A 17,167-nucleotide genomic window follows, 5' to 3' on the forward strand; every position below is an offset into this window, starting at 1 on the left:
AATTTCAAAGCAAACACTTCTACAGATTGACACTATATCTTCTGAAGGCCGGCATCATCAGATCTAGTCAGGTCAAGAGACCAAATCTCCACCTGTTCTTACTCTGCTAGTGCCTACGCGAGCTATAATCTTTGAAAGGTACATTTTCATCAAATTACCAGATACCAAATACTTGCTTCTTCTCACAGCAGTGAAGTGACCTTCCTTGCCACTCTGCAAAGCAACATCAGTAAAACTGCATGAACTACCTGAAAACCAAGGGTATCTCAGCCTTAACGTAGTGCCAAAGGAGCTGTTGGCTCAGACTGCTTTGGCACCATTAGCATCAAAGGTCTTCTGACCGCTGGCACGCTTAGTAATGAGTTCCCAGTACTAGGGGATTATCAGACCAGGCCTGTTTTACTGCCTCTTTGTTCTAAGCAGAGATCTAAGAAACAATTAACTTGCTAAGGAAAAAGTGTTACTCCCTATCAGTGATAAAAATTCTTTTATTCTAACCTTTGAAAGGGATTACAGCTACTATCCCCTGGATCTTAACCCTTTGTTGAATGCTCCACAGAGTAAAATATTAATTGTGAAATATTTTTATATTTATATAGATACAGGTGATCTAGACATAGATATAGATATAAATACAGATAGATACACATATAGAGATAGATATCTATCTCAGAGACTGTAAGACTGTGACACCATGGATTCCAGACCAGCCTGGAGTCTGCCTGTGTGCCTTCCTGTTTGCCCTCATGCAACTTTATTGAGTAATACTGAAAGTCTACAATGGATTACAGGTCGTCACACCACATAAATCCCTATGTGCTCCATGGATTTGCTGCTCTTAACAGCTACAGGTATCAGGCATCCTCTGGGAAATCCAAGCATCTCTATGGACCACTTCATCTCTTCAAGAAATCAACTCATGAAACATCACAAAACTTCCCAAAAAACATTTGGAAACAACTTCCTATTCACTAGATTTGTGTGCTCCAGCCCCAAGCCACAGCAACACCATCAAGAGGTTCGGCTTCCCTTCTCACAGAATTGCTCAAGCAGCAACTCCAGAAACACCCTTCCAAACCACAAAGGAAGCATCAAAGAGCCTATTGACAACTCTCCTTAACCTCCTCTTCAGAAGCCTCCCGACAGAGACAGCCACCTAAAAGGCGGTTTTGAGAGGAACTGTAAGAGCCATGGATCAACCCACTTCAAAGCCTGACTGCTAGTTTTCTTTTAGAAAGTGTCTGGGGTTTACCTAGGACTAATAGTTTCTCAAAACTCTCAGCAAAGGGTTCACAGACAATTTCCAAATTTTTTCAAATCTTTCAGTATTTCCAATACATAGCTGGAGGATGAGTCCTCATGAAGAAGTCAGTTCCCTAATACACCCAAAGTAGCAGAGGAAGCTCTTACAGGACCTCGTGGGAAAGAAATTCTAACTCTACTTCTGTTACTCAAGTATTTCGTAGTCTCCTGTTTCCAAGTGTATGAGTACTTGATTTTATTTGTATACACTCCAAAATGTATCTCAAGAGAGCAAAACATTAAAAGTCCTAACATGCCATTTATATAATTCGGCGTTCGGTTCCAGATACCAATGAAATAAAATGCTTTTAACTTTTAAAGTTTAAATGTGACTGCTAGTGGACAGTTTTCAAAAAGAGAGTGACAGGTAACTTCTGGCACAAAATCATTCCCAAGCTGCTTTTCAAAAAATTCTTCTTACACAGCAAAATATACCTGTGTCATTCCCAAATTGAAATTCCCAAAGGTTGTTTATAACATGGATGCAATGCTTTTGTAAACATTGGTTAATATATACCTTGGTGTCTGGGTATGCTCATTAACACATGATCTTGAGAAGGCTGGTGAACTTCCTGAAGCTTTAACTGATTTCTGTAAAATGCATCAAGATCCACTAAAGAGCAGAGTGAGTTTAAAGGAGGAAAAAACAGAAGACTGAAAGAAGACCCTAAGTAGGTTTTACAATTTTCAGTGGTCAATTAACTGCGATTGGATGCTAATTATGCAATATACAGGTCATGGTAAAAAACTTTTCATTTCAAAATTGTTTCTCCAAACAACATTTTATGAGTATTTTTCCCAGCACATGTATATATTTTTAAAGGACATCACTAACAGCTTTTAAAGACTTACATGTAATTTTAGTTCTGAGTCAGAAATGCTGTTTGTGGTCATTTTTTAATTATTTTTTTAAAATTTGAACTGAAATTCCAAGACATTCTTCAATTCTCTTTACCCCCATCACTTCTCAACAGCTGCCTACTGGAAAAGTATATTCACTCTGTAACCACACAGTAGGTTGGAAAATAATCTAAAGCAGAAAAAAAGGAGAGAAAATAATTAAATTTTGAGAGATCTCTGTCATTTTTTAAGTGACAACACTGAAGGAAACTCAGTCCTTTATCTAACACATTCACATACTCAATATATGAAGTTCACGATAATACTTTTTAACTTTTCAGAAACCTATGAAAGTAAATAATCCTCCCAACTGTTTGCTAATCATTTTGGAAGAATCACAGAAGCATTGAGGTACCATCATATCTTTCATCAAATACTTGCATATAAAAATGGTTCAGACTATCCACACAAAAAATTCATACACTTCCTTGTATATTTACTTCAGCATTGTTATGTACTTATATGGAGTTGTTAAACTAATCATATTTTTGCCAAACTGGATATAACATTATCCACCTATCACTGACCAACTACAGAAGAAAAATTAACAAACATTTTACTGTTGTTAAACTTCTTTTCTGTGGGTTTGCGCTTCTGAAGCCAGAAAGTCACTTGATTATGTATACAATGTTGGTAAATGCATTCCTTGAATCTACAAAATGGCACAAAGCTCACTATTTTCCAAAATATCATTGCAAACAATGACAATTACTGCCCAGACATTTTAAAACACAGCAGGTCATTGGCTTAAGCAGTGATGGAAACCCTAAAAAGAAGATAAATATTTTGAAACACACTGTAAATCAAATTTGTGCACTGGACTAAGAATGGATTATCTGTCTCTAAACAGCAAAAGATGTTTCAGATTGAGGGGCTTATTTACTAGAAATAATTATTTCCATGCTTATTTACTAGAAATAATTTTAATTTTGTCTTTGTGATATGTTTAATTTCTCAAGATTCGTAGCAGTTGCATTGTCATAAATATTCTACTATAATTACATACTTTATACATACTTTACTAATTACATTTACTGATGTCCAAGAATTCACTGTTTCTCAATCTTTTAATATAAGGTACATTTTTGAGATTAAAAATTGATTTGGAACAATGCTGCATTAGCTTCATGCTGCCCTGGAAATATTTATAGCAGATGTATCTACAGTCTCAACTGTGCAAATTTCTATGATGTAATTAACTAAAGCTTTGACTGACTCTGTGAGGAAGTTTATTGTATTGTGATGTGCTATGTTCTGATACTGTGGCACCAAGACAGAGGGAGGCATCTTTTACATCCCCCATTTCAGAAAGTAGGTACATGGAAAAAAAAAAAAAAATACAGCCCAACTGGGAATTCATACAATGGATTGTCCAAGAACTTTTGGCTACCATCACTAGAGAGGCAACATCAGGAAGCCAAAGACACTGGTTCTATGTATGTGCACTCAAAGCTGGTTATCAGTTATCAGGTTTCTGAGTTTGTGCCAGATTCACTTTTCCCCGTGGAGCAAGACTGTTTTAAGATTAAGACATTAACTTTGTACCCTTTGAGGAGTCCTTCAGCAGACCACAAGTTCAGGTTTTCTGGGCACCTTCATGAAGAAGTAATGTCAGAAACACAGGCTGCTGCTAGTGTGTTGTTGAGTGTTTACTAATTAGTATAAAGATGGAATTATATCCTTCCTTTTCCTCGCAGATGACAGTCTTTAGAGCCAAAGAGAATGTGGACAGAATACCTCTGGGCTGTGGCAGTTTCTGGCTGGAAGATAGTCTCTTGAAATGACTCTGAAAGGAGCAGCATTTCACAAAGTCAGGTCATTATTTTTGTGAAATGCGGATCAAAGCTTATAACTTTATAAAACCGTTACCTTCACTGAGAAAGAGAAGTATAACTGACACTTCCTATAAAGTGCAGAGAGTGTTCCATTCTTAATCAGAATGGCATATTTATCCTGCTACCCCTTGTAATTTTGCAACATCTGAAAGTATTTTTGTCTTCTATTGAAAGACTCCTGCCATGACATGAATTCAGCTGTTGAGTTTCCTACCTTTCCTCTTGCCCTTAAAAAAGTAGTTTCCTGGCTTTCCTCAGTATACAGATGGGTGAAAATGTGAAACAACTAAAACATAGGGCTTTAAAAAAAGGCTAATGAGAAAATAGTTAACTCAGAAGTTTGGGTTTTGATTGGTGGGGGTTTTTTTTCTCAGTTTCATGATTTTTTTTCAAATTCTCTGACTGAAGATTTTTGAGCAGTAGGGCTGATGATTCATCTGTGCATCCTTTTCCAAACTTCCAGAGACTACATCCAGGTAAGTCCAGGTAGGTATGGGCCATTAAAAGCAACCTCCAAGAACGGCATGAGCTTGATCAACATTAAGATAAGTATACACTGTTGAATGACACTTGTGGAATAATAAGAAAAACACAAGCAAAACCAAGCTGACATTTTACATGTAACCACAGCACTGCGTTGCACAACTCTGGACACCCTATGCAAGGTGACTGCTTTTGTAATCAAGTTGCTCAAGCCACAGCAACATTTCAGGCCAAAGTATGCCAAAATATATTACTGCTCTCTTACCCTTTTATTTTTAAAGGAGAGTCAAGGTTTATTGTTTTGAAGGCTTTAAGTCTCAGACTGTTAACAAGCAACATACCTCTTGGCAGCTATTCACTACTCTGATGACCCGCTGAGAGTCAACATAGGCTGTAAGCTTTTGTTCATCAGCTCAGCAGAATTACACAGGACTCAGCAAGCATCTGGCATTTTAGAACGCTGCTGTCTTTGCGGCAGGCAGATTTATGGATATAATTTCTGCAACTGCTACTTTTTGTGATCATTTGCAGTTCACTCATATGCTAAATATGGCATAGCCAATTAAAACAGGCTATCCAAAGAGTATAGAGTTCAGCTTACTGCTGCAAGTCACTGAGAGAGTCATGGCTCCTTTCTTTTAGTATATATTTATATATTTATAAGTATATATATATATATATTTATATCTTTATAAGTATATATAGCATTTCAAGAGCTCACTGAAGGGATTAAACTGGCCAAAGGCTCTCTCTGTCTCTGCAGTTCCTGCATAGGCCATCCACTTTCTGTCCTGAGGACTGAGCTTCTGCAAGGGGTGTCCTCTTCGTATCTCCAAGCTCTAGGCTTTTCTACAAGTTTCTCACCCAGGAGCCATCTCCTCTCCGCTGTAGGGGCACTTCTGGTAGAGATCTATGGTCTCCAGCAACACCTGCAACCCTTGCCCCAAGGTCCCCTTGCTACCTGATGTTTCCTCAGCCCCTCACACCCTCTCAGCTCCCCAGATCCGTGTAATGGCCCCACCCACTCTCCCCACCCTCTCTGCAGCTTTCCCAGCCTGGCAGCATCCATCCCTCACTGAGCTAACCCATGGATGTGCATCCCCAGAGACAGCCCCACTGTGGCTCCTCCAGTGCCACTGCTGGCCTTCCACCTCAGTTTGAGCCCGCCTGCTCACATGCAGGGACTTCCAGCTTGAGACTGGTGTGGCTGCTCACCGTAGCATCCCCTTCACTTATCCAGGCAAGGAGGCAGCTGACATGAGCCAGAGGCTGGGAGGTGGTTGCTGCTTAGCCGGGCTCAGGCAGCCAGTGAGGGCCATGGGTGCTCCTTACCCAGGGTGCTCCTCAGAGCTGGGGCTCCCCTGTGTGAAGCCAACCCATGCCTAGCTCTCAGCCTCCCCTCAGCTGCCAGCTGTTGGTGGAGACCTGTCATGGCTAGGAGCTCAGCAGCTCTCCACACCACACACCAGTGAGCAGGGCAACCCCTGGCCCCAGCCAGGACCCATGACTAGCTTGCACACACCAGCAGCCTGTCCTGGCTCTGGCACTGGGCTGACATGGGTCACAGCCAGGATCCTAAAACTGAGCACCCAGTGCCACAGGCAGGAAGGCTAAGAGGAGATGGCTGGCTGAATTTGAAAGACGCCCTGGAAAGAGCACACTTCTTGAGTGTGGCCTGTTGCCAGGCATGCCAGGTGACAGGAAGACTACATCCTCTGCAGTGCCTGCAGCCACATCCACCTATTTTATGGAGTCCACAGCCTAGGAGTGCCAAGGAGCAGCCAGTGAGTCTGTGGTGCCAGAAGTGTTTTGCTCTTTCTGGGGGTAAAAGGACAACGAGGCAGAGTTTTCCATCCAGAGGAGAATGGGAGTGAGGGGACACATCCAGACCAGTGAAACCAAGGCCCCCCCACCCATAGTTCTCAGTAGTTTTTCTTTCATTAAAAATTCTGACCATCAAGACTGCAGTAAGTGGCAAAAGCCAGCATAGCAACCTCACAAACCTGGAAGGAAGGATACTTCACAGAAGGATGTTTGTCTTAATGCTTGAGACCTTTCTTGTGCTCACGATTAGAATAAGAAAGTTTAAAAAAAAATAAAAAAATCCACATTAAGAGAATTCAAGCCACCCTCCTTTAGCTTTATAAACATTTTATGAAGGATCGCAGTAAGCAACCAAAGCTGAGGCCACTTCTTAAAACTCACTGAAAATCCCGAGACAGAATATTCTTCCCATGCATTTTCCCTTTGTGGCAGATGTAAAACTTAAATTCCTTTCCCTTTTGATTTAAATAGGCTATTCTGCACTCTATCACACAAGGACTCTAAACAAGATATAGTTAATTGATACATGTAATTATAGCCATCATACCTCCCCTCCCTTGTAGAAAGTCAGTTACCAGCCCTATCCTTGACAAAATGCTTGTGAAGAATAACACATCTGAAGTCAAATGTTATCTGCTAATTGACAGGATTGTTTCAACAATGTAACCTCATCTTAGGTAAATAAACTTCTATGGAACTTTGAGCCACAAAGGCCAAATGAGATGTTTGAGATTCCTTTTAGCTGCAGAAGGTCTTGTTTTGATAATGCATTTCAATAGCAAAGGCTAAACATGAAAGACAATCTGAGAGAGGCTCAGTTCCCTGTATTTATATATGCTCCTAACTCAGTGTTTTTCGTAATAGGAAAAAGTATCTTTAGGGGGTCTTTAATTACTGTGGCAGGAAAAAAAAAAGTGAAATGTTATCTTTATCTGGTTTCTCATTTGAAAACTAGAAAATTAATGCATCTTTAACATGTTTCTTTAAATTCTTATTTAGATTTCATATTCATTTTTACACTTCAATAATTAATTCACAAAACCAGCCTAAAATTATTTTTTTTTAGCATACAACAACGTCAAGTTACAGATGTGAAAACTCTTAATAACTTTCACATTAAAATACTTAATCAAAGAAAGCACTATACACTGAATATGAGATCAACAGATGCATGATAGCAGTGGGAAAGAGTAGTCACCAGGGGGTAGAAGATGATGGAGGGAAGAGAAGACCTGTCCCAGTGTGTGAATTCTGAGGAATGAAAGACAGCATCCTGGAAATGGATGGCAAACTTTTCAAACATGTTGTCATGTGTCTGTGAGGCCCTGCTCCTGCCTCTGATCCGTATTCAAGTATGTTAGAAGGCAGTGACCCAATTATGTGCACTGCACTTCTGTAAAATTATTTACTTTGTAAAGCATAGCTGACCTCAGAACATCAGAACACAGATGGCAATAATAACTTAAAATGCACTCTTAACTGAAGTTTGCCTCCTGAAATTCCAATTAACACAAGGGTCCATGTATTTCCATAAAGAAGTAACTGGAAGATGTTCCCACAAGTGTAGAACTGTTACCTCAGCTTGCTTCCCCAGTGTTACTCAGCATCAATCTGCTTCCAAGGAAAAGGTCTGTGAGTCCTACATGGAAGACTGATCTTCACTGAACAAGACGCTGCGGGATGGGTCTTCAAACAATATGAGTGATAATTTTGTTATGTTATAAACACTGGAAGAGTGTGTACATACAGTTATAAAGACTTTCATGTCAAAAAGGGATGGGGAAAAGAGTAAACAAATACACTGATTTTGATGTGTTTAGCATTGAAGAAATCCGATTTCCAAAAGCCATGGCTTATCATCCAGGTCAAATCTGATCCCTCTGGGTGGTCATAGCAACTGAAGCCTGAAGCACTCTCTGGCTGAGTCTTCACTTCTAGCTTCCAAAACACTTCCTTTTCTATCACAAGCTGTGATCCAGTGAGTTTGTTCCAAATAGGATTACTAAAGAAGTGAGATTACTTATCTAGTGATCTTGCTAGGTCTTCTCTGAAAAGGCCTTCCTGTTTATAGAAATAGCATCTTCCCACTCTTAATGCAGAATTACATACTTATATCCCTTCCAGGTCAGATTTCAGCCATTTTCTGACTGGCAGCTATACAACATCTGAGCATAAACTGTGTGTCCCCTAGCCTATCCAGCTCAATGAAAATGTCTGTCCCGTGCAGAAACTGCAGAAAATAAATGATGTGTGGTGCTAAGGTGGTATGCCAGTTTAAGGGACACAGTATCCTTAAATGCACACCATAGTGCATTCTGAGTGGCTGTTCATAAACTGGAGATGAATTCCCCCTGTAGTTAGGCCAAATATACTTGGGAAACTACCAAATCACTAGTGCTGTAGTGAAGCTCGTTCTGTGACTGACTGAGCCCTTATAAATCTGTTTGGGATTCCATCCTGACTACTGCATACAAATGCTCTTACACCATTCTGTCTAGGACAAAGACTGGAGGGACCACACAAAAGCAATGATCCATCCCTTCCACCTAATTGTTGTTTGTGGTGAAGGGAAGATGGTCAGATAGGGTGTCACTTCTCGCAGAACGACACCCTCAGCTTAGTAATGGCCTTCTCCTAAAACTCTTAGATTGATGACTGACTGACTCAGACGAGGTTCACAGGACTCATCCAAAGTCTACTGTAGTAAACCTCCACAGAAGAGTCCTGGATCTTAGTTCGTAGTAATAAAAACAAACAAAAAGTCAACAAAATAACCAAGGCATTGTTTGGCTCAGCATTCTGCAGGGGCTATTTAGAAGTCCTTCCTGTCAATCAGATAGCTTCAGAGCGAACAGGAACTTTACTGCTGAAGGAACTGTTGTGGGGTATAGCAAGGGAAATCAGAGAAGGGAAAAGCAAGTATCTCAGGTAAACAATTTAGGAAAAATTTCAAGAAATACACTGAAAAAGTATAAGAGAATTTTAACAGCAGGGTTGGCTCCAGAAAGAAATCCAGGCACAGGAAGAATGCATTTTAAGAAGACTGAAGGGAATTTTGTGTGCCAGGAATTCTATAGTCAGCATGAGTGATGTTAGGTTTAAGGTAGTAGAAGAAGGAAAAGAAAAGGAAACACAACAGCATCTCTTTCAGTGCACCCAGTTTGTCATTACAATCCAAAATACAAACATTTCAGAATAATACTGAAAACCGAACAACAGTGGGAAACCTATCAGGTAATAACTTGCAAGTGTGAATGTATGGGAAGAAAGTCAACAGAACTTTGGAATGACAGAGAAAACTGTTGTTAAGACTGTTTTATTTACTGAGACTACTCCATCTTTAACTTCTCATCTATTGAACAATAAAACTTTGTGATAAAGCACAGACAGAAATACTCATACCTTTAAAACAAGTAATTGTTTTTTGAATCCCCATTTGTAAACAGAACAAAAAAGAATAACCAAAATTAGTGCACACCTTATCAAATATTTAAGGTTCTCTGTACTTTCTTTAACATCTTACTCATAAAAGTAGAATGATTGTTTACATTAAACCAGAAACTAATTTTAACTGAGAAACAAGAAATACTTCATAGGACTTGATCAGAGATTTCCATACAAGATATTTTTACTTTAACCAGGTAAGAAAATAAGCACCTCTCAGCAAGTGACCTTAGCACCAAGTCTTCTGAAATTACTTTCTTCTTTATATTTAAAAACATCATGGCTTATGATAAACTTCAGATAAATCCTTATAAGCTCAATGCAAGAAGGACATTTTATTGTTATTGCTGACTGGCTGTTAACGAAATCATTCCAAGAATTACAGGATACTTTTGCTGCCATTAATTTCATTCTTGATCTACATTATTGCTTAGGCTAAAATATTATCTAATAACGTACATGACCACGTTCATGACTTTTCCTTTTCCTTATTGTTTTGCTTATACATGACAAACATTGCTGCTGCCAAAGACAGGATTCAAGCATAACATAGATGTTACTCGGAAAAAACATCCTATACATATTTTGATGCATTTGACGAAGCAAATGTTAAGCATACAGAATTCTAGTAACTGTAAGCCAGGGAATAGACAACTGTACCATAGGCATCATTCTTAAAAGCTGTAGTTTTATTTTACTAAATTACCTATGTTAAAAACAAATCTGTGCCTGGTGTAGAATTTCACTGCATCAAGTGTTACAATACTTTTGTTTTCATTACAAGCAGGAGAATGCATGTAGAACATGTGTTAAGAAACATGACAATAAATTAGAATATAATTTACAAAAGCAAAAATAATAATAATAAAGTAACAGTGTACCACATTAATACTGAGTATAAAATAATAAGCAACTAATCACAATAATACAATGGTAATTTCAATCTGTATTATTAAGGATATCTATGTGACATTCACTCCATTACAAAGTTCCTAACAAAATGGACTATTTTTGGGTGTATACACCTTCAGGGGTTAATCTCTAGATTTTTCTTTCTGTTTTGATCTTCTTCAGCTGATAGTATTGCTCAGTAGAAGTACAGGCACCAGACTGATTTCTGTATTCCATATTCTACTATTTTATTCCAGGCCTGTCATATTTATAGCCTATACAAATAGTCCTTTTGTCACTATTTAGGAATATAACACTATTTAGCTTAGATTATATAGATGGCTACAGTGTAGCAGCAGCAATGAACTGTGCTGTGGAAACCAATTATTCTTCTTTGAATTAGGTTTCATTTTTCGGTCTTACTCCGAAGCGTTCCTTAGTTTGTAAATCCCCATACATTTTGTGTTTTGTTCCCTTTAACAATACAATTCAACGTTGCTCCAGGGAGTTCTTTAAATTCCAACGTCAGTGCTGTTATGTTGCAGAGTAAACATCGGACTCCCTAGTGTTCTAGCACCAGTAAGAGAGCAAAACGTGTCTTTGGAAACACTCCTTAAAATTTCAATGTCCTAAGTGAGGTAAAAAAAAAAAAAAAAAAAAGGAAAAAAAAAAAAAAAAGGTTTCTTTTGAATACATAGAAAACTCTTTTCTTGTTAACTGAAAAGACACATTAGTTGATAAACAAAATCATACCCTGGAAGAAAACGGACCTTGATACAAAGAGGCCTCTTGCTCAGGGAATGCCATAGCAACCCCTTTCTCTTTCATCATATTTTTGACCTAGCCAAGGGCAGGCTAGCACCAAGGTGTTTTGTCAAAAGCATCTAGAAAGTCAATTCACTTAACAGAGAAGGATTACATACTGCCCTTAATCCACATGTGCAACTCCCAAAGATTGAGCATTTCATAAGTACCGGCATCAGTTTTAACAAGAGCTGTTTACATGGTGATGAGAGCAGCAGATAAACACATGTGAATACACGCAAGCCAATTGAAAATGAGTTCCACTGGTCACAGGCATATGGAAGTGGAAATACTGGCAAGAGGTAGCAGATGACAGGAATCTGATGGTCATGAATACGTGGGCTACACAAAATCCCACGGGCAGATTGTCAATATGTGGGGGGGTTTTCATAGTAGGAGTCCTGTTAACAATATCTATTGTTCCATCTTAATTCACATTAGTAAATAGTGTGCAACACATTTGGCTTGTTATTGGTAAAATACACTGAAACACTTCAATCTCATGATATTTTGAAATCATTTTTCACTGAAATGAATATTTGTTTTACAAAGTGCTATTTGAGTTAGAATTTGTAACACGTTACTGTTCACATAATTTTAATTGCACTACAACAAAGGAGGCATAGCTGGACAAAAAAAAAAGCACATTCATCAAGTACCTGCTGCAAAATGCAAGTGTTCAAGTACAATATATTAATATAAACAAGTACCTACTTTACTTATCTCCTTGTTGAGTCTGTTTGAAAAATGAAAGGGAAAGAGGAGCATGACAACTAACTTTTTAAAGGTAGATTCTTGAATATGACTTGCCTAAGTAGTTTGGTTTCACATTTTAAAATGCAAAGTATTTGGTAAATTCTAAAAATATGGTACTATGAAATAAGTAGAGTAAGGCAGCAGAATAGCTAAGGCACCTAGCTACTAATGCAGTGGGGCATGAGTTGGTTCCAGTCTCATGCTGAAAGCTGCCCCTAGCTTTAAATATGGTCCAGCTTTAAAGATGTACCTTGGTATTTAGGTGAAGGTGGCCAGACTTCACTCTAGCCACTTCTTTCCAGTGTGCCTTACTCCTGATAGTCCAGTTGGCCTCTTGGCTCAAGCACACTTTTCACTTCTCATTTGAACAGAACCTAGAGACCTCCATGAGTTCTTTATTCTTTGGTTGTAAACCTTGCCCACTCAGATGTGGTCTCCTGAACTGCACATGAACATATTCCTTCTCATAAACAAATGCCCTTCTGCTATGGTATCAAAGAAGGGAACATCTTCCATTTTAATTTTCAGCTTGGCAAAGGATTGTTGCTATTACACAGGTTTATCTCATGTACTGGAATTCCTTAGTTTTGGAGAATCAAAAGTAACTTGTAAATCTAGATGACCACAAAGTTGTTTCTTCTTTGTGGCTGGTGTTGTAAACAAAAGTGAGCTGGAGTCAAAGTATAAGTTAAAAGCAACCAGTATGGTAGTAGTGAAGGAGCTGGCAATATGGTCTTTACCACTGTTGAAGTCTCCCTCCTCTGTGATATTGAAATATGTCACCTTTCAGTGGAAATCTCAGCTTCACTTGTACAATGGTAAGATGTCTATAAACCTGCAACACAGATTTCATTTTGTTTCATAGCACACTTGTATTCATACACCACTGTGATAACTGTTGCACCTCTTAAAACTAAGTCCCTCATGGTTGTTCTGTTTAGTACAGCTTCATGTATGGCTCACAGCAGTGTTCAGGAAATATGGATTACTCCAAAGGGAATTAGGTGGAATGAAGGAATTTTTTTTTTTTTTTTTAATTTCTGCTCCTTAAATAACATTTCCAAGCTCATTTTATAATTTAAATTGTGGTGCTGTGTCGTGAGATAAAATAGTTAACATTTTTAAGCTATGACTTAACATTTTTTTGATTCTTCTTTACTTCCATAGTAGACCAAGTCATAACAGCTACATTTGAAACAGCTTTAAATACAAATGGATTCAGTGTCATTGCTAAGTCCATAATAAAAATTATTTTAATGGTCCAAGGAGGTAAACAGACTATTTGATTTAGTCAAAAGAACACAAATGTTCCACAGTAAGCTATTCTATATGTGTTGTGTGGATCTTTCCAATTTGGCATGCCCTCCTTATACTGTGTCCAGCACTTTGAATTAATAAATCCCACTTCACAGAAGTTAAAATAATATTGAAATCCTGTCAGCTGGGGCTGACCAGTGGTTACGTTTTCCACAGGGTAATGCATTTGCAAGGACGTCAATCTCATTCCGCTGTGTGGCTCTCCTCGATGGACACTCTTCCGCAACGATAGTAACAAGGCACATTCTTGTGCTTGCTGTGGGTCAGTGTCCTTGGCAGGTCTTGCAGCACATCTGTCTGAAGTATGCTCGACTGCAGAACTTGAACTTCAGCACCAGTGGGCAATATGCCACTTTGTTCACATCTTTGCACTCTAATTATTAACAGCATTAAAGAGAGAGAGAAAAAAAAAATGAAATACAAAGAAAATTTTACATTTAACATACTGCATTTATATGCATCCACCTTGACCTTTTTTAACTACTCTTCTAGTTCAGCCTACTGCATATAATGTATTTTAAAAACCCACAAAAAAAATGTTTGCAGGGCTTCTCTCCCAGACATTTAGAAGTGTGCCCACTTTGTCTTGGAAGAACTATCATTTATTGGTATAAATTATCACTTCAGACAGCTAGGAAATGTGAGTGATTTTCTTACTATACTTTTATAGCTTCTTTCTCAGGAGTTATTCTATCCATCCATGAGAGGTTATCCAAAATCTAACATGATTCACACTATTTGGTATCATGCCTCTGCATTTGTAAGAATCAATGACATAGAATGTGCAATGCAGCTAACAGGGATGGAGAAAACAATGAATGTTATGAATAAATGCACCAACAGTGTGAGTCCAGTGACTGGACTGAAAGGTGGATTATACTTTAGGCTTGGTTCCACACATCCACGATTTCTTTTATGCAGGAGGAAAAGCCATTTTTAGGCATGCAGTAGACATGTGAAAGATTTTTTCCATAGCTGTGTTTTCCCTCTATGCTGGGCTTACTGCCTCAGCAGCTCTTATCACACTGGCAGGTTACTCTCCCATGAACAGAGAACAAGAGCTCAGCCACACAGAGGAAAGATTCCTTCTTTCCCAACCCACACAGGTTGCATCAAAAGTGACTTGTGGAAATACATTAAAGGAGCACTTCTGGAATATGCTGTGGTTCTCCTCTAGCTCAGTTTCATTTCTGTAGAAACAAGGTAGGAACAGGGAATGGAATAGTTTGACCCATGTCCAGTTCTTGCTCTGATTGAGAGATCAGGGGTACACTCAGGTTCTACAGCTCAAATGTTGCTGTTACAGATTTCCTCTGCACTGGAGTCAATATTGTGACAGATGCCTGATAGTGGATTTTTAGTTAAAAGCATTTGCATAGATCCTTCCAGACTGATACTACAATAGGACTTTGGCAAAGATCTCTGCTTCTAGTGTAGGAAGATAGAGGAGATGTATATGGAGAAAAAAATAACCCCTACAAATCTGAATTATAAAAATTAAGTGATGGTAAGAAAGAAATTAAAAATACTTTATCAGAAAGTAATTTGTTTCAAAAAAACGATGTAAGTTTTTACTCTTTTAATATTGCGTTTTATATTGGCTGTGTCCTACCATTTTTCTCAAATTACAACAGATAAAAAGAAAATGTGAATTAAAAAGATGAACTAGTAGAACTTTGGCCATTATTGTATTTTGCATAGATTTGACATCTAGAAGCAAAGACTGGAGGCCTGGTGTTGTTGCTCTGAGGCCTGACAGAACAACAGTCCTTGACTCCAAGATGTCTGTAAGCCAAACATGAAAGGGACAAAAGGCATGCCCAAACAGGTGAGAAAAAAGTAATAGTGAAACACAGCATGTACGATCATTAAGCTATTACTTTTTGTCTTCCTTCTACATACTATGTCTGAATACATTATTTTTTCTCTGAAAATCTGACACAGTTACAGAGTGTGTTCATGTTGCAAACATACTGCAGTAGCAAGTTAAGTGCAGATGAGAATTTTTAGTGTTTGAACCTAGGAAAGCATCAGTAAGGCCAAAATTCAGGTTCTGTACTGAATGGTGTTTCTGATAATGGCCATATGCATGCTTTTAGCTAGTAGAGGTCATGAAATTATTTAATTTCATTAACATATATACATACAGTCCTTCAATTTATTTTTTATTACTCCATCTACCCATTGTTTTACGTACTACTTTTCTAATTTTTCAATTATCCATTTAGGCACAGAATTGGATGCCAGGAGAAAAGATATTGGGGGTAGCTCATTGAAACAGACATATTTCTCTATCAACAACTGCACATGGTTTCTGTGTTTCAGTGAGTTTCAAAAACTCTTTCCAAAAGAGGTCAAATATCTTGCAGAAATATTTCAGGTCCTTGCATTTGTGAAGACTGGAAATATAGGAGAGACAGACGGTGAATTATAAATGAAGTGAGGAATAAAAAGTTTCACTTGATCTTGACAAGATGTAAAAAGCTCACTCAATCCCAAAAATAACCCTCATACATATTATATTTAGTTAAACACAGGTAAAGCCACTGACTGCATTTTCGCTAAAAGTAGGATTTGAAATTATCTGATTTCCTGATTCAAAGTTATTCTTCCTCTTAAGTAAAACTGGACCATGTTCTGCCAATGCCATTTGGACAGAAGTTGCCCACAGCTTCTGTTTTAAAAATCAGTATTGAAATAGATACCGTGGATGATGAAGTAGCCTATTCTTCACAGGGCTGTGGTTGAATGGAAGAGGTTTAGCAGAGCTCTTTTTTTTTCCTGGTAACTACCGTTAATAAGCTTCAGTAAGCTACAAGAATTAAACTCTCCCTTCCTGAACTCTGTGGCCAGATGAGACAGTATTATCATGTTACACTAACAAAATCACAGAACGTCACTGTGCCATCAGCTAAAGAGACTGCAAAGATGTATCACACAAAATACAATGAAAACTGAAATAACATTAAAATAGATATGCAGTTTTTAAGGTAAAGTTTCAGATGGCTTTTAGCAGCCTAGATTCAGCAGACATATATCCTTAAGAGAAAAAAATAAGCCTGAATACAAAACTAAATTGTCCAGAAATTGTTCAACAGGTTCCACAGGCCGTGAGCATGGGAGTTTGGCAAGTGATAGGAATCAGGTTTGCTGGCGTTTGAAATAGGAAGGGAATTGATGCAGGTAGTCTGACTCTGCTCCAAACAAATGCCTTGCTGCTGACATTGATTTTGCCCCATAGTGAGGCCCAAAACACAAGGCAGTGCTACTTGGTGGCATGTGGACATAGTCTTTGCGTGTGAGCAGGTACGCTCTGCACATGCACCCCCAAGCTCCCCCTGAGAGATCTCATCCCTTCGCTGAAATGCCAAAACTGATGATATACACAGTTCACATCCCACTGCACCTGAAAAAGATGCTGCTCTGTTTAAAGGCTAACACTTTACTAACTTAAGAGACGTGTGCCCAAGAGGATTCTTCAAGGCAGAAAATGTTCAATACATGCACTTTATTCTCCAAATCCTCAGTTTGTGCTACTTGCATTCAGACTTAGGCTCTATTTTTGGGGGAGTGTTTTTTAATAAAAAAAACCCCTCTGTTTAGCTTTCTAT

General features: G+C 38.4%; 1 protein-coding gene across 1 annotated transcript in view; it reads right to left on the reverse strand.

Moving 5' to 3' along the window:
- Window positions 1–13,787: 13,787 nt before the first annotated feature.
- The window catches only part of ADAMTS6 (ADAM metallopeptidase with thrombospondin type 1 motif 6), a 139,909-nt gene continuing 136,529 nt past the window's right edge, over window positions 13,788–17,167 (reverse strand). Inside the window, exon 25 of the mRNA XM_051642626.1 lies at window positions 13,788–13,929. Within this exon, the coding sequence (XP_051498586.1) occupies window positions 13,820–13,929 (110 nt within the window). The 3' untranslated portion in view covers window positions 13,788–13,819. The remainder of the gene's footprint in view (window positions 13,930–17,167) is intronic.

The sequence above is a fragment of the Apus apus genome, chromosome Z, assembly GCF_020740795.1.
Source record: "Apus apus isolate bApuApu2 chromosome Z, bApuApu2.pri.cur, whole genome shotgun sequence".
NCBI lineage: Eukaryota > Metazoa > Chordata > Aves > Apodiformes > Apodidae > Apus > Apus apus.